At 42.8% G+C, this 27,251-nt stretch overlaps 1 protein-coding gene across 7 annotated transcripts in view; it reads left to right on the forward strand.

Annotated features, from left to right (window-relative positions):
- The window catches only part of Wwox (WW domain containing oxidoreductase), a 972,155-nt gene that overhangs the window by 336,095 nt on the left and 608,809 nt on the right, over positions 1–27,251 (forward strand). The window contains exon 8 of one of the 7 annotated variants that reach the window (XM_010609472.1): positions 25,759–26,012. The exons of 5 other annotated variants lie outside the window; for them this stretch is intronic. In XM_010609472.1, the coding sequence (XP_010607774.1) occupies positions 25,759–25,830 (72 nt within the window). In that variant the 3' untranslated portion in view covers positions 25,831–26,012. Of the gene's footprint in view, positions 1–22,819; positions 24,475–25,758; positions 26,013–27,251 lie in introns of those variants that run through there. One more of the 7 variants, XM_010609473.3, reaches the window with a different exon arrangement.

Here is a 27,251-nt window from a genome sequence, read left to right on the forward strand (position 1 = left end):
TCCTCTCTTCTCTTCTCTTCTCTTCTCTTCTCTTCTCTTCTCTTCTCTTCTCTTCTCTTCTCTTCTCTTCTCTTCTCTTCTCTTCTCTGTCTCTCTCTCTCTCCCTCCCCCCTTCCTCCCCCTGCTCCCTCTTTAGCTCTCTCTCTCCCTCTCTCCCTGGCAGTCCCACGGATGTGATCATCATTGGAAAGAGCCCAGCATATGCTCTGGGGTCATCCAAGCCACTCCTTTGCACATTCAGGAGATATTTATGGATCTTTTATTAGGACAGTTTTTATGGCCTAAGATTAAAAGTTAAAGTTAAATAGTAAAAGTAATGAACATGTTCCTTTGGAGGGTCCAACTGGTTTGTGTTTTCGTTCTGCCCATTTGTCATGGCCCATTGAATTTTGATGATCGTGTTAAAAATGCCTGGAATCATTTTCGGAAGGAGATAGGGTGTGGATTGACAAAGTATCAAAATAAGTTATACCTACCTCACAAATGGGAACGTGCACCTTCCATATCAGTGGGAGGCTGTTCTTTTCAGACGTGGAATGCATTCATAGCAGCTTTAACATCTCAAGAAATATGGTGGGTGGCATTTGACACAACATTTAATTATTCAGTATAGGAGATAAGCATTGAGGTGGGGTGCCCTCCACCCTGATGGGAATGTATGAGAGGAATAATCCAGGAAAAATGATCCTCCTTGAGTCTCATCATGGGTTATGCTCTGCTGTACCTTCTCAGTCATCTTATTGTAAGGTGTTTCCTGTTGGTCTCTGAGCTTGACTCAATGGAAAACCTTCATTTTATGATGAATCAGTGATCCAGAGAATGTAGTAAAACAGCAGCATGGCCTCAAATCATCTAGAAGCCCCACTGATATTTATGGAGGCAAAGAGCTGGGAAAAGGGATTCTGTGGTCAGAACTCTTTCAGAAATGCTGTACTTATCAAATCCTTCATGGGTTGATGTCTCCTACCTCACTAGGAAGGGGAAAGAATGTCAATACTTTGTAAGTATATTTTTATTTTATATTTGTCACTGGCCTTGTACAGAATACTCAGATGATGGGAAAAGAGTGTTTTCTAAATTTATTTTACCATCTTGTTCCTCCTTTTCCCATCTCCCTTTACCAGCTTGTGTGACCAACCAGCCTTCTTTGGAACAGACTTTGGGAAACTTCCTTTATTCACACAAGTCTATGCCAAGTCTTGGTTCTCACAGAGTTGGAAAGAATAGCTGAGTGACAAATTTCTCTCATTGTAATGTATTTTTTTTTTTAGAAACCTGTTAATAGAATGACTTAAAACCATCCAACCTACAATGTCACTAAAGCACTTATACTGATTTTACCAAGTTCTCAGATAGCAAGAAGAGAGTGACTTTCTCATATAGCAAAAAGGTCCATATTGTAGAACACTCTGAAAAGAGCACATTTTAATATCTTTACCACTGCACTTGCTTTGACTCCCTCCTTTAGTAATTAGATAATTATGTATAATTAGCACATTAATTATGTGCAACAGCTGTAGTGGTGTGTGTGTGTGTGTGTGTGTGTGTGTATACAACTGCCTGAAAACAGCATGTGAGCTCACTAGTAGACCCATGAAAATTTTTTCCCTTTGGCATATTTTCACTGTGAATTTTCATAGTAGGCTATATAGGCATACATGGACAGGAATATCTATATGTGCATAGTCTGTACGTATTCGTGTGTAACAGTAGAGAGCAGTAAGGAACCCCAAAGTTGCAGTGACCCTGACCGCTGTGGCATGTTTGGAGGGGGCACTGTCTCCCTCCCACCCTGGTTCCGGGTGCTGATCACAGCCCTCTTGTCCAGGGAGGGGCACCTGATCTCTGACCTCCCAAGGCCAATGGATGGAGGGCAGTGCACTGAAAAAAAACAAAACTGCATTTAATGTTGATGAAATCCTTGTTAATATATTATTAAGCAGAATGGGCAGTTTTGAAAAAGAGTATGCGGAGGATGGTTTCCTGGCGGTATAAAAATACAAGCATAGAAAATAGATATGCATAAGGAATGTCACTGTAGGTTGTGTGCCTGCCTCCTTCCCTGGAAACCACTACTGAAATGACTCTCATGCTCCATTTATCCCGCTGCGGCCGGGGACAGAGCATGAACAAAGTGACCATAATCTGTGTTCAGGGAATTGTAGATTTTTTTTGTATAATTTTAAAAAATAGTTTTCTATTGTTGATTGTTTTCTGAAATGAATCTGTCACTCCTATAATTAGAAGGGGAAAGTCCCCAATGGTGTATGGGGTCAGTTTATAATTTCTGCATATACAGGAAGCTCATAGGAGGGGCTTAGTGAACACTTATTTAATTAAACAGCATCCTGTTTTCATTTGAAAGCGATGCTGAGATGAGCAGCACCCCCTTTTTATGCGTTCACTGTTATCACCTTGCTCTGTGTGGTCGTCATTGGAAGGACCCAGGGAGGGCTGGGCAGGATGCATATCAGCAGGACTTTCTTGGGAGCCATGGTAGAACTAAGCAGATGACACAGTGCAGTCTGGGCCAGACCCTGCCTGCACCTGGGTGAGATGGAAAGCTCAGCAGCCCTCGCAGCCTGCTCTCTTCCCCAAGCCACTGCCTTCTGCACCTGCCTTCGCACCTGTCAGCCTCCATGGGCTCCTGGCCTGCGTGCTCAGCTTTTGCTCCCTCCAGGTTCTTCTGTAAAGGTGGCTCTGCAGAGGGTGAAGGTCCTCTTCTAAGCAAGTCACCACATTCAGGTTTTTTTTTTTTAAAGGGAATATTTGGGCAACCTGGCGAAGTTGAGGGACTTGTAGTGGCGAAGTATCTTTGGCCAGCAGGAAAGGTTGTGTGTGTGTGTGTGTGTGTGTGTGTGTGTGTGTGTGTGTGTATTGATCTCCTTTCCTTCTCTCTCCTCTTCCCTCCTCCCACATTTCTTTCTTTCTTTTTTTCCCCTTTCCCTTTTTCCTCTCTTTTATTCAAGTTTTGTCACAGATTATGAGTGCCAGGGCTCACCGCAGGCAGTGAACCCATGTAAAGGAATAGCAGTCCCTGCATCCCCAGCATGCTTCTTCCTGCCCTCAGTCCCTGGACTATCTGCCCCCATTACCTGGTGCCCACACTTTGCAGCCCACCCTGAGCCTTTGCCACCACCCTCAGACCTCTTTCATCCACAAACAGGCATCCAGGCCAGTGTTCTGTGACTCCTGTGTCCAGGCTGCCGTATGGGTTGGTGTCCCAGGCACTGGTGCTCATTGCTGAGCCTCCTGAGCAATGTGCTGTGGACTTTCCTTCAGGCCAGCAGGCACAGGGCTCTTTTCTTGTAAGAGCTGCATGATACTTCATCGTACAGATATTCCATGAGTTATGTAGTTGCATACCTTTTCATGTTAGTCTCATAACTGGAGCATTTTGGGCATTTGGAGACATTTCATGTGCTCAGATTCCCTTTACTATAACACAGGGATATTTAGAATGTGATGTACAGTGGGCTCGTTCTTCCACCCTTGTTCCCCAGACATCATCAGTTCCATTTTGCACATGCCCTTCCTGTGGGCCTGCAGGATATGTATTTTTGCATGGGCACGTGTCCAGCTGAAAGAATACTGTTTAGCATAATTTAAACACGAGGGTTTTCTAGCGTTCTGTTTAAATAACTCAAAAGTCCGTTGCAAGGCATCTGATACTGGGAGAAGAGAGAGGTGTTTGTGGTTACATCATTGAACTTGAAGATGAACGGTGTGACGCGATGTGCAGTTGAGAAGTGGAAAAAAATGAAGATTAACATTTCATTATCAGTGTTCCCTTACTGGAATTGCCTTTTGCTGTTTTCTGGACATGGGGGTCTGACTCCTGAGAAATCCTTTTCCTTCCTCCTCAGGAATGGGGAATTTAAGGTGATTTTAATGTAATTGCATTCTTTGCTTGCTTTCTATAATTTTGAAAATTTTACCAAAAAAATCTTGTATGCATTTCTTATTTATTACATCAGGACAGCCATCCTTCTACTATGAGGCAGATAGCTCAGAATATTAAAATCATGGATTGCATTCATACTAGCATGAATGATTCTTCTGAAATTGACATATCAAGGAGCTTCTGATCTATTATTAAATTACCCTCCCTCAAACAAAATATTTATCAGATTTAACTTGGTACCCCAAATCCTTTTCATGCTAAACTAAAACTATGACACGCACACCCCTTTATTCTCAGTTTCTTACTATATTTTATCATGTTAAGCATCCACAGAAAAGTAATACGATGAGTGATTGAGAATTGCCAGAATTGAAATTATTTTGAGCTATGTTTAAATATGAATGTCTTGTTCAACTCTGAGCATATGTATTTATGGCTGTGTGATATCATTATGGCATCGTAATGAATGTCTGCTGAATTATGTGGGATTCAACGGGGGATACAAATGGATTTGAATTCTGTAACTGTCACACTGTGGTCCAGAGAGGGCGGAAACTGAGATATCCCCCTGCATTAACACATCTGTCAAACGTCCTCCCCTCAGCCTGCCATCCTCCTCTGCTGGCCCTGTGAGGTGGTGAGGAGGGAGGAGCTGTGGATGGGGGCTCTGTCAGGACAGGAGCTGAAAGGGGAAACACAAATCATGTTGTAGATCTGCTTAACTTGGCTTTTGGGTTTGCTTTCATCTGGTTTAATAACAAGGTTGCGCATTAAAAAACAAAAACAAAAACAAAAACAAAACAAAACCTTCTGATTGCCTGACTTTAAATGGAGCAACAAAAGTGTAGTCTTATTTATTCCTTTCTTTGTCAGTGAGCCAGTGTCCATGTGTGGCTCACCAGATGGAGCCTCTGTGTCCCGGCAGCTTCCTTCCAGCCCAGTGCCCTTGAGCTCTACTGTAATTAGATACGTTGGGCCTCAGTTTCCTCATCTGTGGCATGGGCACACTAGCATGCGTTTTCCATTATTCTGTTCTATTTCTAGTATAGTTAAGATTCACATGCAATGTGTACTTCAAGGTGCTGGGCGGCACCTTTTAATTGGGGTTTAATATGTGGGAGTTGCTGCTGCCCCTGTTCTTGCAAATGTTATCTTTACATAAAGCACAGATCCCTTAAGAAAAAAAAATTACTTTTCATTTTTATTTAAGCAGAATCATGTCATTTATCAGCAACACATAGTTTACTAGGCACTTAGATTTCCTTGATTTAAGGAATATTTAATGAATGCCACCTGTTTACCAGGCAGTGCGCTAGGTCCTAGGGAATTGGGCCAGCAGCAGATAGCAGGTGCTTTCCTCACAGCAAGACAAGCGTGTCCCCTCCCGGCTTCCAGGACAGTGCCTATTCCCTGCCACAGCTTTGATTTCAGGGCAGGAATTCTCTCAGTTGTGGTGGGGTGCAGTAAAACCTGTGGCTTTCCTGAGCATGGAATGGCAGCCCCCTGCCGGCCTAGGGCCCTCGGTCTTCTGGTGCTGTGGGATCCTCACTCATGGGTGCGACGGGTCACAGTGGCCCAGTAGGAAAAGGTGCCTGCACTGGACAAAAACCTGGATCGCGGTTATCTGAGTTGGATTTCTCCACATTTATCAATGGGTAAGTTGATAAATCAAATTTTTGTTTAGCTGTTTTTCTAGTTTAACATTATAAATCAGACAGGTACAGTTATGGAAATGACATTTGAAGCAAGCAGGGCTAATTAGCCCTGCTTTTTAGCTCTGTACTCCTAGTGCCATGACATATACTCACCCTCTGTCCTCAGTTATCTCATCTGTGAAATGACCTGACTTCCCCAGCCATGAGGATTAATGTCTTAGGGAAGGAATTCCTAGGGCCTAATGAGGGCTGCCCAGAGCTATGCTGTTATTAAAGATGATGTATGGTTTTGATGACCATCTTCAGGGCAGTCACTTTGACCACATTTTGACTTAGTTCTACCCTCAACCCCTCTACTCTGCTCCATTGCAAACACTTCTTGTGAGAGGTTTCTGTGTTCATAGTATATTACAGTCTGCATATTACATGTGGATATAGACTTCAATGCATTCTCAATCCACCCCCACATATATATTTAGGATTTGCTATGATCTGAACATTTGTACCCTCCTAATGTTGTTAGATTGCAATCCTAACCATCGTGTGATTAGGTCATGGTGGTAGAGCCTTCATGAATGGGATGCGTGCCCTTCTGGAAGAGCTTCCAGGAGAACCTGACTGTCCCTTCCATGTGAGGACACAGAGAGAAGGTACCATCTGCACCTGGAAAATGCACTCTCCTGGACATCTGCGTGTACAGGCTCCCCTAACTTGGACGGTCCAGCTCCCAGAACTGGGTTGAGAAGCCACTTACTCACAGTATAGTGACCAAAATGGACTAAGAGGGTGTTTGAGATTTTTTGTCATTGTTAGTCATTTTGCTGGATAAAACATGGGCTCATTCTATGCATACTGTTTTGTATCTTGCTTTTCTTAACCAACAGTAGCATGACATTCCATGCTTTGGACCTTTATGTACTCATTCCCCATATCAAACTAAACCCAAACTAAAGGATGGGCCTTTGTTTATTTTCTACAGATTTCTTCTCCACTCCCAAACTGGCCTCAGATAGTGGTGTGATAAGCATCCTGTTCACATGTCTAGACGAATGCCTTTATTCCTATGGGATGGCTTCTCGCGTGTGAGATTCATAGGCCAGACTGTGAACTGTTAGAGTGGATTTTTATCATTCTAATGGGTTGTGGTGAAGAGAGCCAAAATCTTGATAGAAACACTCAACCTAGAGTGAATTTTTTACGTGCAAAAGTGGATGGCAATTAAAAGGCCACACATTAAAAAGGGTAATTTGACCAGTAGTTCACAGTATTAATTGGTAATAATGTCTCCAAAGCTTTCAATACCATTTTTGAAGGGGAAAAAGTAGGTGGGAAGTCTGCCTGCTCTGCACACAGTTTGTGCTCAAGTGGTGGAGAGGACCTATCAGAACAAAAACAGTAGACACCAGTCATCGTGGATGACAAACCCAAATGATAAGCAGCTGGCAGGATTGTGTGGTGGAAAGGACATTGAGGCTCATGCCAAATTGGGGCTGGGTGGAAGGAGCGCTATGATTGGCATTAGTGTTGAAAGATGGGGTACAAGGGAAGTACTGTGAGCCTGTGCATTTGCTACCCCTGTGCCAGAGAGAACTGCCAAAGCAGCTCCAAATAAGCAATGGTGTAGGGATGGTCCTCAGGGCTAGCAGAACTGGATGAAGGGCCAGGGAGGTTGGTTGCAGTTCCCTTCGGAGTACAACTTCCTTTGCCTTGGAAGAGTAGGGGATTGATTCTGTTCATATAGTGACGAAGAACTTCCTTGCTTGAAATTTTTGACAGCTTCTGTAATTTAATTCTTCATCCCCATTGGATGTCAGAGAAGCTTTAGCAGTCACTTTTTAAATTTTCTCTACTGTCAGTACTTCTGTGTTCCCTTTTACTAGGGGTGCCCAGGCGGTGACAGGTATATTCCAATAGTGGATCAGACTGGTGGGGTGGGAAAGAGGCAGAGAGTTCCAAAGCCTCGTCCAGGTTAGTAGGCCCATGCTCCCTCTCCACCTGCTGACCGGGTTACAGTGGGCTTTGCATTCCCTCTGCTTCCTCTTCTGTGAAACGAACAGAGCTCTGCTTATGTCTCAGAGCTGCCCGGCAGGTTACTGGACCAAATGTGCTAGTGTATGTAAGGTGAGTTCTCTTAAGTGCTAACCAAAGAAGCGGGATGCAGTACACTAATTTCTAACTTTGTTGGTATTCTCAGAATGCCTTACAGGTGTCCTTTTATTTCACTAGTGCAGGTTCAGCGTCTCTTATTGAAAATGGTTACGACCGGAACTATATCAGTTTCAGGGTTTTTTTAGGATTTGGGGCTATTTTCATAGACTTTACCAGTTCACCATTCCTAATCTAGAAATCTGAAATCTAGTGCTCCGAAATCAAAAAGAGTTTTGGACTTCAGGGGACTTTGTAGTTCAGATTTCAGATTAGGGATGCCAACTTGTATCCACAAGGGTCTTTCTTAAACTATTGGATATTTAATCAGTGTTTTAAAAAATACATTTTTAATTTTTGTCATAACTAAACCCACTTTAAATGCAATTTAGTGTAGTAGGCCTGTGAACATAGGTGAGTTTCGGGGAAAAGAGATAGATTATAGAGTGTGGAAAATATTTATCTGAATTTTTCTTTGTGTGTGCATAATTTGGGTTCTGGTAATGGGGGAAATGAGCACCCGAAGCTATCATATTTTAAAAATGATTAGGAAACTGAGGTTCAGAGAAAGTAAATAATTTTTCTTGAGTCACTGTGTAATGAGTGTTGGAGCTGGCTTCAAACCTCTCTGTCTATACCCAAAAGTGTGCTGTTTTCACACACACACAAGACCAGAGGAAAAGACCTGCATGAGAAAACCTTGTGTAGTCTTTATGAAGTGGGGAAGAAGAGTCATGAAACCTAGGAAGAGGTGAAATTTGAGGGTCGGAATTTTAAAACAAAATAAGAAGTGGTTAAACCAAGACAGCACGCTGGTTCGTTGAAATTTGCTTATGTTAAACAACAAAACCAGACTCTGCGTTTACCTCAGCCCTGATCTTCCTGCACAAGATGCTGATGTCCCTTTTCTGGAAGCTCACTTCCGTGTTGGGCTGAGCTCTGTTGCCCACTGCCTGTGCTCTGCCTGCCACCTCTGCTGTGTCTCTGATGGCGATCTCTGCTTCTTGAGAAGCTGTTGCTTGACCTCCAGATCGCTCTTTGCCTCCCCGTATTACCATTAGAAGACATCTACACTGGGAAATCGCTCAGTTCCTGTTTTTGATTAATATTTCATCAGCCGCAAGAGGAAATGGTATTCTGTAGCAACACTAATAAGTAATTGAGCAGATGAGATGCGCCTGCTAGCACTGGTAAAAAGTCCGGGCAAGGTTGCAACTGCAGATCCCTGATGTGCCTGGGGACGATACAGTCCAGCGTCTGAACTGAGTGTGGTAGGGTTAAAATCCGTCACTGACATGAGCAAACATTAAACTCAAAGTCTTTTCAGAGCTGAGCCTGAATCAGCTGTGTTTACAAATGGTCATCATGGTAATAATGATAATAATAAAAAGAAAGCCATATACCCAAGCCGGAGAACCCGAAGTATTTAATTTTTCATGGTGTTTAATGTGGGCCTGATGTGTAAATTCGAGATTATTAAATGGACAGCTGTGAACAGGATCTCATGCAGCACTCACAGACTCCCAGACCTCTGCTCACTCCACTGTATGCAAGTGGTTCCAAAAGGGGAAGGGGCAGAGCCATCAGTGACAGTGCTGTCCCATAATTACAGAGCCATAAATGCTTGGGGGGCTGAAGGTCACAGGCTTAGTGCAACCCTAGTCTGACCCCTTGTAAATTTTAAATGCTTTTGTATCCTGTATTGGGGGAGGGTGTTTTAATTCCCCTTGGGCACTCTCTTTGGGAGGGGAATTCTTCTGTATTTCTTTTCCTGGGGTGAAAAGATTGTTGTTTCCTAACGTGGTAGGGACCAGGGTTCCCAGACAGTCTCTGCACATGGCAGGCTTCAGGTGAGAGATGCTCCCTTTCCCCTCATGCAGGATGCCCAGTGACAGTCTGTGATTTATGATCCTGGGGCACAGGGGCCAGCTGCTGGCCCTCCCTGGAGGAGGCCTGGCCCCCAGTCCAGGCCCAGAGCAGGATTTGGGGGTCAGGGAATTTCAGGGCCCTCTTCTCTCCCTGAGGGTGCATTAGTGGCACAGTTCACTTGGGTTTGTCTTCCTCAGGTGTCCCACAGGAGATGCCCTTAAATCCTGACGGTTCTAGTTCCTGCGGCCATGGAGTCCGCCTCACAGGCTGCGAAGCGTGTTTTAGCCTGTGAACATCCCTTTGTAATTCTCAGATATGTCTGGGCCGACTCCCCTCTTCCTGCTGCTTTCTCTTTATAAAGTTACCATTTTTACTACTAAAGAACCTGTATTGTTGGTTTTTAAGGGACAAAGGATTGTAAGAGTGACCCTGGAGCCATAATGGACAATTCTGTTTGTTAAAACCTTTTTCCCCCAGGAAGGCATTTCCTTCTCAGTCTCCTTCTGTTGAAATCAAGCTTAATTAGTAAAATTTAATTAGTAAAGTTCATATTTGTCTTTTAACAGGTGAATTGGTAGCATTGCAATGTATAATATTTAATGTATAGTAATGGAGGTTAGAAAATAAGGAGCAGTTTCTTTCGACCATGCATGTATTTTCTAATAGAGACAAAATCAAAAGTATTTTCCTGCAAGAAATAGTTCTTAACTTTTTGGACAAGACTGAGTAGTGGAATGTCCTGCCCCTACCCACTACAGTTTATAGGGGGCAGTGGCAAAGGAGGGGCCAGTAGTGTTGCCTGTTTTTCCAAGGAGACCTCTCAACTTCTGTTCCCGTGGACAGGGCTGTGCTGGGGTGTATTTACCTACCCAGAACCTGTCACAGGCCACCAGTTCGGTGTCATCTCGTGCCTCTCCCCTGGACCCCCACCTTGTCTCTGCTTGCTGTGACCCTGACCCAGGGTGCCCACACTTGAGATTCCCCAATAGTTTCTGGAAGATAAAACAGCTCTTTAAGAACAGGTCTGAGGAAAAGATACAATTTTATACCTTCTAAATGGAGATATAAAAATCATGTAAACACGATTTATCATTTGATTGGAACATTATATTTTATGCTCCTAGAGCACATGTATCATCCTGTCTGCCTCTGACGTCCAGTGAGTGGCTCTGAATTCTGTGATCTTGAAGAAAGCTTCCTAAAGAATACTTCACTTCATATGTGCACACTGCACAGCCCTAGTTTTGAAATGGTCCTTCCCAGGCTATACTGAAGCAGAGGAAAGTGAGATGGAGGAGGGAGGAGAGCAGAGAGGCAGGAGCAGGAGGTCCTAAGGTCTTATAGAGGCTGCTTCTCTTTGCTTCAGGCTCCCTTGCTGAGGAGAAGGGTGTTGAAGGCTCTGGTGGTTCTAGATCCTTGCAAGCAATTTTTACATCTGTAAACATTGTGCTTTGGAGCTGTCCTTCTGGCTCTCATGAACAAGGACACTGGTGTAGGGATCTAAGGGGAGTGAGTATCCAAAGATATGCATTGAATTAGGGACTTCCCAGCAGGCCTGGCTATGTGCACTGTGCTGACTCATTGCAATCGAAACTGTAGGGTTCCAGCAAGGGTATCCCCTTTCTTTGGGCCCACTACCCAACCTAGTTTGGATGGGTTTCCCCAGATAATAGCACCTTCACTCTGGGACTCAGTTACCAGCACAGAATATGACAAGACCGCCTCTGTCTTGATTCCCAACTGTTCTCATGTCCAAGCCCACTGGGAGTAGAGGGTAGCTGAAGCATGCAGGTCTCCTCTGCAGAGAAAAATAGGATTGCACGTGGCAGCAGTCTCAAGGTGCACCTTGGAAGGAGGGCCCCAAGGTTCTGTGGGGGGGGGCGAAGAAACGCAGGGCGAAGAATCTGCCTTGGGGGGTTTGGGGAGATTCAGACATACAGATGAGCTCCTGTGCCCAGGTCCTAGTATCTGTCCCCTTGTTTTTCCAGACTTGGCCCCGAAGTACAAATTCAGATGTCAGAGTGTTAAGAATGGCTGATGAACGAGCTGATGAACATTAGACTGGCATGGCATGCAGTTGTGTTGGTTACACACCTGCCAAGCCAGCCCTAGGTCCCAGGAAAGCTCATCCCATGGGAAGACCCCTGCGAGCATTTCCAGCTGATGGCTTCTCAGAGTCCAGATTATAAGTTTGAGCTGCCAGTGGAAAGCTTGTGCTATAGAATACAACACATGGCCTATTTTTCTTTTTAATTTCAGAGTGAGTTTACAGCAAATCCAAACATGAACCCCTCTTGGTCTTGAGGTGTTTGATGTGTGTGTGTGTGACAATGTGTAATCTTGCATCAGAACACACAGAGAGGCACACTGTCAACAGGGGTGGTTCAGTGGATGTAAATTATACTTCAGCAGAATTGATTTTATAAAACAGCACGTAGGAGTGAGAAACTCCACACGGTCTGGGGTAACTTCACATCTACTCAGTCTTCAAAATTGATAGCAGCACCATCTTTCCCATTTGATTTGTATCCCTTAATCAGTTTTAAGGAAGTCTAATTATATGTGTTTCAGCGGCACACACTCCCTCAAGCACACTAACCCCCTTAAAAAATATCTATCTGTTATATAACACTTAATTTTTATAGTAGTTGATGTTAGTTCATGGTTCTTGGTTGGGCAGTTTTGCCTGCCAGGAAACCTTTGGCAGCATTTGATACGTGGTGCCAGAGAATGGGGAAGAGAAGGTGAAACTGGTATCTAGGACAGTGAGACTATGAATGACCTCCAGGCACATGACATCATGCACAGGCAGCAGCACCCCCCGCCATCCAGGAGTGCTACAGTTGGGAAGCCCTGCTGTCTTGTGCAAAGATTCAGTCCTCAGGTTTTATCCTGGGACTAGTATGGAGGGTGGGGAGCTTCTAAGCCTAGCTGCTTTCAGTCCTTGTTTACTATGGATAATTAGGGAAGAGTGAACAGTAGAAGACTGCTCGCCAATGCCCATCACCACCACTCTTGTTCAAGGTGCTAATTAGAGCGTTTTGTTTCCAGTAAAAACAAGAGTCAGATTTCATGATTGATTCATGATCATTTTAAAATTAATGCTGCTATTATCATACAAAGTAGTGGTAAGTGGAGGTAAGAGAATTTTTGCTCTGGGATACTAAGTCAACATTATAGTAAACATACAGTAAACCCATTTATCTCAGGCTTAATGCTTTGTTGTTTCTTCTAAGCACTTCTTAGCTGCCTCTGGGCTTTTTAACATTCTTTGGCAGTTGTAATTTATTAATTGATTTTTAAATTTGGCTTGTGAAAATGAACTTTAGTTAGGGCCTTGTGGAGAATGAAAAGCCCTGTTCGTTTTTCATTGGCTGGGTCTTCCAATTCAGTGTCAGGGAGTGAATGGGTAGCAGTCCGGGAAGGTGGGGCCTCAGAGATCCTGGACTCTTTGCTTCCTCACACCAAAGGACGAAGAATCAGTTGCTCAAAACAGAATATTCTGTCATATAAATTTTAATTAAAAATGTCATGCTGAATGATCACCTCACAAACCACATGCTGACATAACCTCATAGAGGTGAACCCTTGTCCAATTTCATGCTTAGGGTTCTCAGGCATGTTCTGTTTTGTTTTATATTATTTTGGCATGTGTATTTATTCCATCACTGTGACCATGTACTTGACATACACAAATTAAGGAAGAAAATGTTTACTATGGTTTTAGAGGTTTCAGTCCATGGTCATCTGCTGCAAAGCAGAAACATTATGGTTGAAGGGCATGGCACAGAAAGCTGCCCGCCGTATGGCAGCCGGGAAGCAGAGTGTAGAGGAAAATCCCAGGTAGGAAGGGGCCAGGGACCAGATGTATTCCTCAGGGCCATGTTCCCACGACCCGCTTCATCCAAGTAATTCCCATTACCTAATAGCTCATTCAGCTATGAACTCAGCAATGGTCCAATGCATTGGCTCCCTTATTGCCTTCACTATCGAATCTCCTCTCCAGTAGTACATTAATGCAATCAGGTTGACAATCGAGAGTAATCAAAACAACTTGCTTTGTTTTTTTGTTCAAGGATCATGTTGACATCACTCTAGACCCTTTTCAGGATGTTCTCTTGAAGGTATACCATAAAATACATAGGTCCAGGTATACTTAAGACTAGTTCTACTTATGACCCTAGGGTATGCACTGAAGCAAAATAACAGGTGATGCTATTCAGACCCATTTACAGATCTCAATTTCTTAAGATTTTTGTTGATGTTTCTCTGTTGGTATCTGAAACACATCACACCTATCAAATTTAAGCAGCTGCTAGTAGAGAGAATGCTAATAATACTTTTTATATTTATTGCATACTTATACTATTCCAGTAGCTGTGTAAAACATTTTTGGAGCACATTGCCTCATTTAATCTTCACAACACCATAAGCTAGTGTGCTCTCCTTTGACAGGTAAGATCTAGCTCAGAGAAAATCATGTGCAAGTTCGGAAGTAGGATTTCAAACCAGTCCACACTCTCAGATCATTTCCACATTAATTGGTTTTATCTTATGAACACTGTTTACATTTCAGTTTGCTTAGCTTCTTTGGAAATGTTTGAATCTGGTTAGTTTTCCTTAGGTTCTCGTTCAAAAACTAGGAAAACTAAAGCAAACAAAGTTCACAATTTGGTTTATATGCAAACTCTTAAGTTCTTCAATCTGAGTTCTCCTTCAGTGTCAGTGAAAGGAAGGAAAATACTTTCATTCTCCAAGTGGATAATTCCATTAATAGTTCCTTTTTATTTTTTCTTAGGAGACAAAGGAGTGGAATCCTTTCCCTTGGGGTTTGGATGGTCCCAGTGATAAATTATGCACCAATTTGATTAAAACAATTGTGCAGTGCACCTTTGATTATTAGCACTGTTATCTAATCTAATACATTATTAACTTACACTAAAAATTGCTTTCTCTATTTTGCTACTAATTCTTTTAATATTTCCCCAAAGTATGAAATTAGATAATTAGAAACAAATTATAGCAAATTGCTTAAATCTGACAATTATAATAACGTTTAGAGTCTCTTTCACCCTTTCCTGCCCTCCCCAAATGGTGGGAAATTGCTAAAGTTAGTAACAGATAAGTTTTTGCTTTGGAAGCAGTTAATTAGAGGGACAGTATCTGTAAATGCAAAATGGTGTTTGGGGCATAGGAGATTATTTTTTTTTTCTTTCTTCTTTATGTCTGGGAGTGGGAAAGCTGTCACAACTCTGAATATAGTTTGATTTATAATGCTAGAGACTCTCACCAGTCCATCTTTCCGCTTTGTTATAAAATTATGTCTTTATTGAGTCATGTTTTAATACTTGAGTCATTTAAAAATGGAGACATTGGCTTGGACATGGCTTGCATTCAGGAGCCCCTCTGTCACTTGCTTGCTTTATAACTAGCCACCTGCTGAAAGCCTTGATGTTTTCATCTCTGGATAACAATAGTGAGCCCTGTGTGGGCTCTGCTGCAGTATTAGTCAAGAGAGGAGGGCAGCTGAAGGTCACAGACTGATGGGAGCCTTGTCCTTCAGTAGAAGCAGCAGAAGTCCTGGTGGACTGGGATGAAGGAAGCAAAGGAAGGACTGTGTCATGGCCCCTCTCCTTCCACCCTGGGAGCTCCTTGCAGGGTTAGAGGGGTGGGGGTGGAGTGGGGAGGTGGAGCTTTGGCCAAACCTAGGCACAGTGTAGGCACAAGGAAGCCCCTGGTGCTTTCTGGGGACAGAATTGGGGCTAGAGAGAGGAAGAAAGGTGATTAGATTGGGAAAGAATACTAGAAAACATTTTAAAGGTGCTATTTGTATGCAATTTAAAGTGTCTTTGATGAAAACAAATGAGAATACGTGGCGTTTTCATTCCCAATTTGTAATTCAAAGAAGATAGCCATGCTTCCTCATCGCCCACTCTTGTGCTTATGTGTTGACCTTTGTACCTAGGAAGAGATTCTGCAGAAAGTGTGGGCTTCTCCCCTCTGTCAAAAAGGTAAGGGTTGCTTTCAGGGAGGAGTGAGCTGAGGAAGATGGAGGCCTTTTCTTTTGTGGCCACAGCCACCCACCTTATTAATCCTCCTGGATTTCAGTTTAGGTTTGTGCTTGTAGTTACAGGTTTCCGGGCCAATACATTTGAATGTTGAATAGCCAGTTTCAAAAGGTCATCATCTGTGTCTTCAGGCTCCAGATTTTCCTATTATGTATTTGTGTGTTTTCTAAGCACACACTTTCTCAACTGATAAAGCAGGACCAAGTAATATAGCGATGATCTAACAGCCAGTCCCTTCCAACATTAATGGATAGGATCTTTTTTCAGATGTCAGCATAGATAACCAAAGCTACAGTTTGTGGCACTGATCAGTCAGAGAATGCTGGGGGACTTTTGTTATGTATGCAAATTATCTAGTAAGAAAGGAAAATGCGTCAAGTAATTTTTAAAGAGGATATTACACACAAAGTGCACCATACAATACTGTAAATTATGCATATGCTAATATTTAAACATTTATGCTGTCCAGTGTAATCAAGTCCGTACATGGAAATCAAATGAATACTTGAAGTAGGAAAAAATACTCAAAGTAGAAAAGTCAAAATGCTTCTTATCCCACCCATCCAGAGAAATGACCTTGATCTGAAACTTGAATTCCAGTCCGAACTAGGTGGAGGTGCTTACTAGAAATGCAGGTTTCTCAACCCTCCCTGGAGCTCTTGAGTCAGAGTCTCTAGATCCGAATCTTTTTCAAGCCTCACTAAAATGTTTCTATGGCCATAGTTAGTTTAGAAGTCACTGTTCTCCAGAAATTTTTTGTCCCATCCTGGACCATTCCATGTGGAATCTCTTTGAAAAAAATAGAGAGGGGACATTATGTAAGAGCATATCCAGGTTCAGCCTCTTTCATCTTCTTAAGAGGATATTGATTGTTCCTTTGTTCATCTGGTTGTCAAATGCCCATGGGCTTGGCCTGCACTTGGTATTCTAGCTCTTACCTGAGCTGTAACTTCAGGTCTAGGCTGTGCAACACAGACCACAGTATTTGCCTTAGTTGGGGATAACCCATCATTCCTGTTTTACAGTCTAAAAATGTACCTTCAGAACAAGCAAGACCACCAGGAGACAGAATATTTCAACCACATGGTTTAGATGCTCTGTAGAGTTTAAGTTTAGTGGGTTGTGCACTCTTTCTGGAGGATGGAAGAGAAATAGTAATAAAAATCCTATTTTACATGTTACTATGTACCAATGCTGTTAAATCCTGAAGACAAATGGTATTTTCATGCATTCAAATGTTTTCTGGGAACTCCAAGCAAGTACAGTGCTGGGTCCTTGAGGGTACCAAGGTGAGTGACACAGAACAGACCCTCACTCCCATGAGATTTCTGTCTGCTGAGGGAAGCAGATGTTAATCAAATGACCTCCTATGAAGAGTGAAGATCTTAACTGTGAGAATTGGCCTTTTAAAGGTCGAAAAGGTTCCCTGATAACACAGAGCAATAAAGCTAATCTGAACTCTGTCCAAATGGGAGAATTCATATGGAGGTCTCTGAATGAGGAATTTCTTCTCTAAAGGAAATTGTTTTTAATTGATAGAGATGAATCTTAAAATTTTTGTCACTGTTTATATTTTGGTATATTTCCCATTTTCTCTATATGATTTTAACATGCTTTTATACTTGATATTTAGAGTTAGGCATCCAATTTTTTATTTCCACAGTGTGTTTTAAGTATTTTCTATGTTGTTTTGGGATGCCTGTTCTACTCATGTCATAAATAATCAGCAATTCCCTCATTGCCAGATTGTAGGTTTTTCCTGATGTGTGCTATTTCTAATACTACTATAGGGAACACTGGATTCAGAAGTCTTGCTCTTATTTAGAATCATGTTTTAGGGTTGAGTTTCAGAAGCAGCCAGAAATAGTCAAGCCTTAGAATATGGAGCTCCCAATGATGGTTCTGTACCACTGTAGTCAAAGTGCTTTTTGGGACACTGTCCCCCACTTTCCCCCATTGGTACCCTGGCAGAATTGGGTAGGAGGGCTGTCCTGACAGCTCCATGCCAATGTTGGATCACAATGAAAACAAAACCACATCTGTCTTAGCTATTTTCTTTTTGCTGGGTCAAAATACCTGATATCCACAAGTTAAAGGGGGAAATATGTAGTACAGCTCACAGTTTGCAGAGGTTTCAGTCCATAATTTGCTTGCTCCAAGGCAGTGAGGTGTGGTAGAGGGGCATCTCAGATGAGAAACAGTCCATGGCAGGGTAACCAGGAAGCAGTGAAACAGCAAGCAGCAGCTAAAAGCCTGCCTTCCCTCTTTCCCTTTGTATTCTATGCAGGCTATCAGCCTACTGATTGGTGCCATCCACACCCAGGGTGGGGCTTCCATTATCCAGAGCCAGAACTATGCTAAATCCATTTAGTTATCACATACCCTTAGTCTCAGTAACACACACCCTACATCCAGCCATCTCCAAAAAGCTCCACCTGTGAGTACATGAAGCTTTGAGGTACATCTAAGTACAAGCCATAAGAATATCCTTGAGTATTTTTGCTGGGAGGTGGGAGAAATAATGCAGTTTAAACCACCCTCCCTATTGGCTCATCACATTGCTCTCCCTGATGAAGTCTTGGAAGTTGGCTCTGAGAAGCAAATTGAAGGTTCACTGAAGGTATCTTTAAAACCAGTTTTGTTTTGTTTTGTTTTGTTTTCCTGCACGTGGAAGTGCACTCCTGTAATCTCAGCATTTGAGAGGCTTAGCCATAAGGATCACCATGAGTTGTAGGCCAACCTGGGCCACATAGTGATTTTAAGACCAGCTTGAACTGCATAGAAAAAAACAACCAAGCAAACAAACACTCCCCAAAACAGGGTTTTTTTTGTTGTTGTTGTTTTGTTTTTTGTTTTTTTAAATTACAGGAGCTATACATGGAAAAGAAACAAAATGAGGTTTGAAGTAAAGAGCTCATGTGTCATGCAGCTCTTTGATGTCTTGGATTTGATGCTCAGGAGCTACTGTGCTATAGTTGGGGCAACTGTGTACTGCATACCCAGTGTCAGCAAGCCCACTGGAGAGGGACTTGGAGCTGGCAACAGACTCAGCCTTGCCTCTCCTTTGAGCAAGCAGAGGATGTCTCCTCATCATGCACCCCTGATTTGTGGGATTCCCGATGAGTTAGAAGCACAGCTGCCTTACTAATAGAGTCTCCAAGATGGGCCTACACATTTGAGAGACTTCTAGTGTAAGAGGTATGCAGGTATAAATGGGAGAATCCTATGCAGGCCCAAGACAAGCTTTGATCTTTCTACCCTTTGAAAATTATCTTCTTGTACCTCTTTCTTCCACAGCCAGCTTCAGCTCCATCCATCAGATTTCAGTGTAAATGTTATTCCTTCCTGAAAACCTTTCCTGGGAGACAAAGATGGGAGTGCCTACTGAGTGTTCACTCAGGTTTATTTTTTAGATCTCCATGATTGTTTTTAGCACAAATAGCACTCATTGCTTGTCTACATTTCTGTCTCTTTGTGGGGCTCCAGGAGGACAGACAGATATCCATCCTGTTAATAGCTAGAACCTAGTAACTAGTATGATTACAGAGAAAGAATAGTTGCCCTATAAATGCATCCCCAAATTAAAAGACAAGTTGTTAGAAAGAAAGATATGTTAGTAATATAGATCAAGTCACACTGGGAAAGTGAATATTAGGATCATTGAATCCCTGAGTTAAAAAGGAATTTTGGGCCAAGGATATAGCTCAATGGCAGAGAACTTGATCAGTGTACACAAGGTCCTTGGTTCAGTCCTCAGCACTGAAGAAAAAAAATAGGAAAGAGAGTGAATTTGGAATTATCTGACTGACTACTCAATCTCAAGCACAGACACTCTGGATATGTTGGCTATGCAGCCTCTGAAAGTAGGCTTTACCTCCCTGTGTGTCCTCATACATTAGAACTAAGAGCACCACATCATCCCCAGAACACTGTGAAGGTGCAGCCAACAAATCAGGTCCTCACGTAGATGCTCAACAGTCACTGGCTCTTCTTTGTTGTAAATCCTACTGGCATTTTAAAATCCTGATGGTTCCTTGTAACAGCCAACTGGAAACCTTCAAGAGACCGATGGTGAAATATGACCATTTCAATTTCCCTGGAAAACTTGATTTTGATTTAAATGTCTGCAGCATCTCGTTTCCACTTACAAAAAAAATTGGAAGTGACATTTGGCATGATAGACCCACGGAGAATGGAGGTCTGAGAGTCGTAGAAGACAACCAGAAGAAATAGGGTAATAATGACCTTACTTGCAGGCTAGTTGTCCTGACTTAGCTTAAATATTGGCTCTCAAAGCTGCGTGTTTTGGGACACTGGTCTGCAATATAGCTTTATTTCTTAAAACTATAGACTGATATTCTCCCGACCGAGAAGTTGATGTCAACTGATAGAATTTACAAAATTCAATTACATTTTCACTCTTGTCTCTGAGAATTGTTTCTTCCAGGCAGGTAGACAAGTGCAGGAACTCCTGGCACCATCACGAACAGAGGGTGCAGACAGACCCTGGGCCTGCTTAGGGAGGTAAATCACCTGCTAATTCTGCCCCCACCATCAGGGTGTGAGTGATCTGTGATGGGGACCTCGGCTGGATGAGGTCTCCCTGCCTGCGTCTGGGACATGGGTGATATGGGCAGTGGCTCACAGTATTATCTTTTCCCCAGCTCCATATTGCAGCTCTGACTATCCACTGTCATTGTGCCAGAGCTAAGTTTAGGATTCTTGTTTTCTAAAAAGTCATCAGATGGATGCCATGGGCACCACCACTGCCCTTACCCCTTGACACACCCACCTCCTGCCCCACCACTGTGTGGAAACAGAGAAAGGGACTTGAAAGACCCCTCAGAAAGAAGATCGTCTTTGTGTCTTATGCCGTGGACTCTTGAAACATTTTTGCAAAGGAGCCCTACTTTGGCTGATATCTTTGACAGTTACTGAAATGGTCCCTTGTCCCCTGTAGTTGATAAGCACGTGGTCTTCATTGGTGGTAGAGTCAGGGAAAGAACAGAAGCAAATATGTCTTGAAGGGGATTCATCACTAGTGCTTCAGAGATGAATGGATATCGGCTTCTTGGGGCTCATGTCCTGGATGGTGGTGTGAGGATGATCCCTTCACCGTGGGTCAGCAGATCTTACGTGCAGAGCATCTGGCACATGCAAGGTCCTCGCCCAGGTTAGCATTCATTGTCTGGTGTTAGTCACAGCAGTGGAGCCACGTTGAAGCTACCTGGGAGTTGAGTGCTAACATTTGTGAAGAACCTGCCATGGGCATTGCACACACTGGGCACTTGCATGGTGCTGGCTGTCCTTATTGTCCCTGGGTTTAAGACAGATGTCCACCAGGACACCCGCACTGGAGAACGTCACAGGATATGATTTTCTCTTAATTTCCATAGACATGGAAATGTAGCCTCATCATAGATGTCAGTGGAAAACAGCGGATGCCATATATTTATTGAGCCCATGGTATATGCTGTCTGCAGGGCTAATTCTTTGAAAAAAACCAATGTCAGTTACTTGCCTCCCTCTCTTTCCCTCCTTTCATCACTCCTTTTATTCCTCCCATCTATTTTGTGTTTCTCTGTCATTTGAGTTACTCCTTAAAACAAGCCAATGATAAATGACGTCTGTTTTCCAGGTGGGCAAATGAAGGCTCAGGAGGATGTAACTTGCCTTAAGTTATAGGTCCCCTAAGTGATGGAGCTGGTTTTCTTGCTGACTATAGGTGCTGAGCTCATAACTATGACACTCACTGCCTTCCAGTTCACCGGAGATATAGTTGATTTTATGCTGTCCATCACCATTATGTGATGCCTTTTCTCTTGCATCCTGCAATCCAGTTCACCAGGCTGCCTTGCTAAACCCGTCACTTGCAGCTGGAACCCAGGCCACCTACGAAAACTCACACAGAGGTGGGAATGGGGAGGGAAATGGTGCTGTCGTTGTTATGTAGTTGTAATGATACCATTTATGGCATAGGAGCTATGGTAGAGGACCCCATTGCCTCAACTGCTGGATGGATGGACCAAGGCTCCCCACTGGATGAGGAGGAGGTTGGTTGAGGCAGCTGGTGTTGCCTGGTCGGGAATATGCTGGGAGAGTCGAATCTCCCACCTCTGTGTTGTCACCACTTCAAAATGGAGTGGCATTGGCCTTGGCCTTCTCAGGAAGGTTATCGGAGGCGCTGGTTGGGCTGCTTTCCCATTACAGCAGCACCAGCCTATCTCTCAGGAGTCCTTGCTGATAATCAGTAAATGAAGTTCACCTTTCCCCCAATTCCTCAAAACTGAAAGATGGGGGTTGAGGCACAGAGCAAACAATGAACAACACCATCTCATTTGAACGTAGAATTCTGAGCTGTCCAGATGGGGGGAAATTATTTTATTCGGATAACTAATTTAAGTTTGGCAGTTACCTGAAATAAAATGAAGTTGCTGATTGCACATCCATTCTCTGGCCTTCTGAAGAAGCTAGATTGTAATCTTAAATTAATCTATCACTTACACCAAAAAAAAAAGTTTGGGGCAGTGTATGTGGGGGTGTTCATATCAACTTATTTTGGGTGTCTGGGGTTGCATTTGGAGGCCCCAATGGCATTGGTGTTTGTTTAGTGTTTCAATTTCCTCATGAGCCTCAATCCCCAGTGTGGCGTGCATGCTGGTCCCAGTGTGTGCACTCTGGCCACAGGCTCTCGGTGGTAATGAAGATGGAATAACTGTAAGGATGACCTTTCCATGCCTTTGTCTGTGGCTGCCCTCCTCTTTAACTGAACACCTTTCAGACGCACATGCTCTGAACTCTTGAACTGCTCGTTCTGTTCACTGCGCTTATTGCTCAAGCTGCAGTTTATCATTATACGCCTCCGAAGACTCTGTGTTTCCTGCATTTGACACTGAGATAGAATTTTTCATAACCCTTTACTAGTCATAAATTTGATTGTTAAGGGACTGGGTTAATCTTATTTCTAATACCAGCGTCTGATTTTAAAACCCTGATTTAGGCGCATTTTCTTTCTGCTACTTCTGAAAACAAGTGGAGGGGAAACATATAAAATATATCACCTGATACTGGAGGATTGTTTATTTCTGTTCATTTTGTCCTGAATAGTACCTATGAGATGCATTCGGAAACTTACCTCGTTTATATGTTTCTTCTATTGCAATTTCTTCCATTACCAGCAATCGTGGCTTTGGACACCAAGCAGACCGGATCATGCCCTTTGCAGGCGGTGGGGTGAAGAGTAAAAGAGCCCCAAGAAAGATGCAGTCTGAAGACCTCGGGAGCACCTCATGGCGGGAGATACAATTTTGTGTTGCAAACTATTTAAGGGACTCGTATCTCTGATTGTTCATGTCTATCTTTCTCATTCCTTTTCTTGAAATTGCTTCATTTCTCCTCTAGACTTCTCAGTGTATGGCACATAGTAGGTGGTAGAAAAGTTTGTGCTGAATTGAATCCTAGAGCATTTACGTTGGTAACTAGGTACAACAATCATAGTAGCCCCAGTGAAGCCTGTTTCACTCTAAAAGAATTTTTGTGAAAATTGTGTAAAACAACTCACAAAAACTCCCAACATTCTGCTTTTCTTTTGGGCACTCTTGTTACAAAACCTGTCGCTGTGGTTCTAGGAAGGACACTCAAGTGTTATTTAAGGAGAGGGGTTGGAGTAGTCATTTAGAGTTGCTTTCTCTTCCAGTAAGATTTTCTATGTGAGCCCAAAGTAGACACAGTATAAGTGCAAACTGTTTAGTTAGCTCTTGTTGACAGAAGGAGGACTTCAGATCCAGAGATGTTACATTTTATGGTGCACACAAACGCACTTTAAAACATTTCTGCACTCTCTTCTGTGTGTGAGCGAGTTTCCACAAGTGCACGAGCACAAATGGCACTTGCAGCGGTTGTTAGGGAAATGAAGTTTCTGCACCTTGCCAAAGCATGTTTTCTCTCTAAAGTGAGGCAGCTGATAATTACTAACGCTAATGTCAGGGTGAAGTGCACCAGATCATTTAACACCAGTGATGACCCCCAGAGCATTTATATTTGATGCCAGAATGTGCTCATTTTCTATATCTTGCTATTGTACCTGTACCAAGCAATTTATATTCTCTTCATAAAGAGGATCAGATCCAATACAAATTTATAACACAACAATGACATTGAAATACAAATATTTCCCATTTCCCTTTCTGGCTCCTCCTTCCTGCACACCCACCCCCCATGGGTACACACATGCACTTAGCTACAAGTTGCAAACTAATCTAAAAATTTTAAAAAATCCCTTCTTTCTGTGCAGCTGACACTTTCTCTGGCCTGTGATCTATGTTTGCTGTCTGTCTGAGCGAGTGACACAGTCATGTATTTAGACACAAGTCAGAAAAAGTGAAATATCAGACACAGAGCCTGCAGCGGGAACCAGGATAAAAATGGAATCAGGAACCCTGGCACTCTTCACACCACAGCTGGGGAGAGGGGCACCATGTATTCACTTAGACACGGCCTTGGTTCTGAGCCCTGGATCCAAACATTAATGTTGTTTAGGCCTTGGGTTCCCCCGTATGTGTCACATGTGATGATCCAACACATTTGTCAATTACACATATATTTGTTCCTGCTTACGGACATGATTAGTGTTCTTGACAACCACTGATTTGGGGTGAAAGAAGGGAAAGATTAGCTTTATTTTTGACACACGAACGAGATGTAGTTTTGTCAGTTGCTCATTAATGCTGCTGTTTTTGCTGTGCGGCTCTGGCCATGACATGTCCCTGTGACTGTGCCGGCATGTAGTAGCTGCACTCCACTTCTCATTGTTAGTCCCTGCTTGCGCTGGGGTTTCTGTGGGCTTCTATACACTTATACTCATTTCTCAAAGTTTTATGAGAATTATGGTCATTGTCAGCTGAATTGAGGAAACAGTGGGTAGGTATAATTAATTTAGGCTTCTGAGAATATCCAGATAACTTAATATTTACTAAGAACTGAAATTTTTTAAAAATATAAAAAGCTGCTTAGAAAATTATGTGTACAGTATAAGCATATTCTTGTTACAAGAATATATATCTATCTGTACTCAGAAAAAGATTCTGAAGGAAACACAGGAAGAGAGCAATGATGATTATTTCCATACAGAGCAGGTATAATTCATTTGTTTTCAAAGTTAGATTAGTGAACTTGATCACACAGGCCTAAGTTCAAATTCTGCTCCTATGACTGATTGGCTGTGCTCTGTGTCATTCAATGAGGAATTTAGCCTTGGTGCTTTCTTTATAAGGCAGCAGCTATCGTGATATCTCCCTGCCCCAGGGCTATAAGCCAGTAGCTTGGGCAGAGGTCTGGGAACTCAGAAGATGCAACAGCCAGTATCACTTTCTGTGCCTTCTGCTTTGTCCTTCCCTCCTTTCCCTTTACTCTTCCTGTTGTGAGCATGTGCTGCTGTGGTAATATGAAAAAGAAAAAGTAGTTAAATGTATTGTTAAGAATCAGCAAAGGACTGGTAAGACTGTTTTTGTGGATTGATGTCTTGCTTAACATCAGTGACCAGATGGCTTCTGTGAATGGAGGATACAAATATTGTGAATGAGGCAGACTCAGCTGTCCATTTGGCCTTTGAAAGTCTTCATGATTTTTCTAAAGTCTACATCATGTTTCACTTCCTGTCAACAACCTGTTGGCTAGACTCATCACATGACCCTGCAGCATGCAGGGATGTATAATCTCCCTAAGGATTTTTCAGTAAAGTAACACTTCCTAGAGGAATCTTCCAAATGCCCATTGACACCAAACATTTCCATGTGTCTGATGTTAAGCTAACAGAAATTGTGAGCAGGTGCATCTGGGCCCTCCATCAGTGATGGTGGATTGATGAACCCGCAGAGTAATCTCCCTGTGCGATTTTCTTGACTGGGTACTGGGTATGGACTCATTTCTGACTCTGAGGTGATGGACCCAGTGTTCTTCAAGCTGGAAATGTAAGATATCACACAGGGTCTAAAAAGGGAGGCAAAAAAGAGAGGCCATTGGAGTAGATGCTGCAGAATCCACAGTCAGTCCTTGAATGTGGTCCTAAGTTTTCTTTTATTCAAAACCCTAAGCAAATTGCATTGCTTTTTATTGGCAGGAAACAAAACTGTATCGCAAAACTGATCCGCGGAGACAAACAATTTCCTTGGAATTGAAATTCATCAGGTGACTACTTCACAGGTCCAAATATGAGGCCTTGGGTCATCCAAGTGGGCAGAACTGTGCACAACTGTGATTTTACAGGACACAGGGATGCACGTCAAACAGACAGTTCCTGTGTCAGTGTTTTACACCAGCACAGCCTTGAATCGTAATTCCATGAAGGCATTTCTGTAAGAAATAAAGATAATAAGCTCCATGTACTTTGCTGTTTTTGTCTGTCTGTCTTAATTCTGAGAAAATCGAGAGGTGGCTCTGAATTACCACCAAAGGAGGAGTTGAATTCATCACAGTCTGACTCCTGAGGTCATTAGTCCAATCATTTTCTGTAGCCGGAACCTATAGCAAAATGATAAGAGGAAGAAGCAAATTAGGAAACACTTTTGCTTTTCCTAGTATGGAGGGTGTATGATATTTAAGTGCAGCACTATTTTATTTCTTGCTTACACTAAATGTTCAGTGTGGGTTGGTGGGGTCCTTAAATACACAGTGAATCTAGGATTTAAGATAGTGGAGTTTTGGTGGTCTCATAGCTGCACCATCTGGCATCTGCATCCTTCTTGTTCAACATTAGAGGAAGTTATAACAGCAGTTAAATGCTTTGGTCACATATCACTTCTTCCCACCAGCGCATTGGCTAAACTAGTCACATGGTCCTGCGGCAAGTGGGATGTATCATCACCCTGTGTCTTAGCAGAAGAAGAAGTCTGTATATTCTGCACATCTTTGTTAAAATATTTGTCCTTTTGCCTACAAAGAAAAGGACTAAGGGGGACTTTATTATTGGTTGATATGGTCAAACTTGGTTACTTGGCCATTGGAATGTCTTCCTAGCTCCTTAACATAGTTTTAGAACTTGTTGTGGAAACTTGTCTATACAGGAGTTGCTATTCTCAGTCCTAAGCCATGCCCTAAATGACTTGGAACACAGAATCTGGGGCCACAGAAAGTCCCAGTGCTAAAGCCTCAGTAGTAGCAGAGACTTTGAATTTGTTGTGCTCTTTGGACTGTGTAGAAGACATCCATCCTCTAAACACACACCTGCCAGACCCCTTGGAGGCACTGACAAGGCATTGATGGGAATTGAATGCCTCATAAATCGCTCAGCCCTCAGGGCCTGCTAGCTACCCTGTCTTGCTTATGATTCGGAAAGCCTGTTTATTTGTATCAAGGACAGTTGATACCTTAATCATCAATAAACTAAGGTTTCTGCAGCCCACCATAAATTTCTTGTCAAAGAGAGAGATTGTTGTTAGGGTCCTGTGGTGAAAGGTGTTCTGCACGTCTTCACACAGCTCTTGGTTTCACATCCTCCAGTGGTGGAGCATAGAGGTTATAAGAAAAGCCCAGTCAAGCAGAAACCCTTGTTTTTACTTTCAAAGTATCTGTGGATTAATTCATCTATATATTTTGGCAAGATCTAGCACAAGA

The sequence above is a fragment of the Fukomys damarensis genome, unplaced genomic scaffold (assembly GCF_012274545.1).
Source record: "Fukomys damarensis isolate Sample0158 unplaced genomic scaffold, DMR_v1.0_HiC HiC_scaffold_32, whole genome shotgun sequence".
Classification (NCBI taxonomy): Eukaryota; Metazoa; Chordata; class Mammalia; order Rodentia; family Bathyergidae; genus Fukomys; species Fukomys damarensis.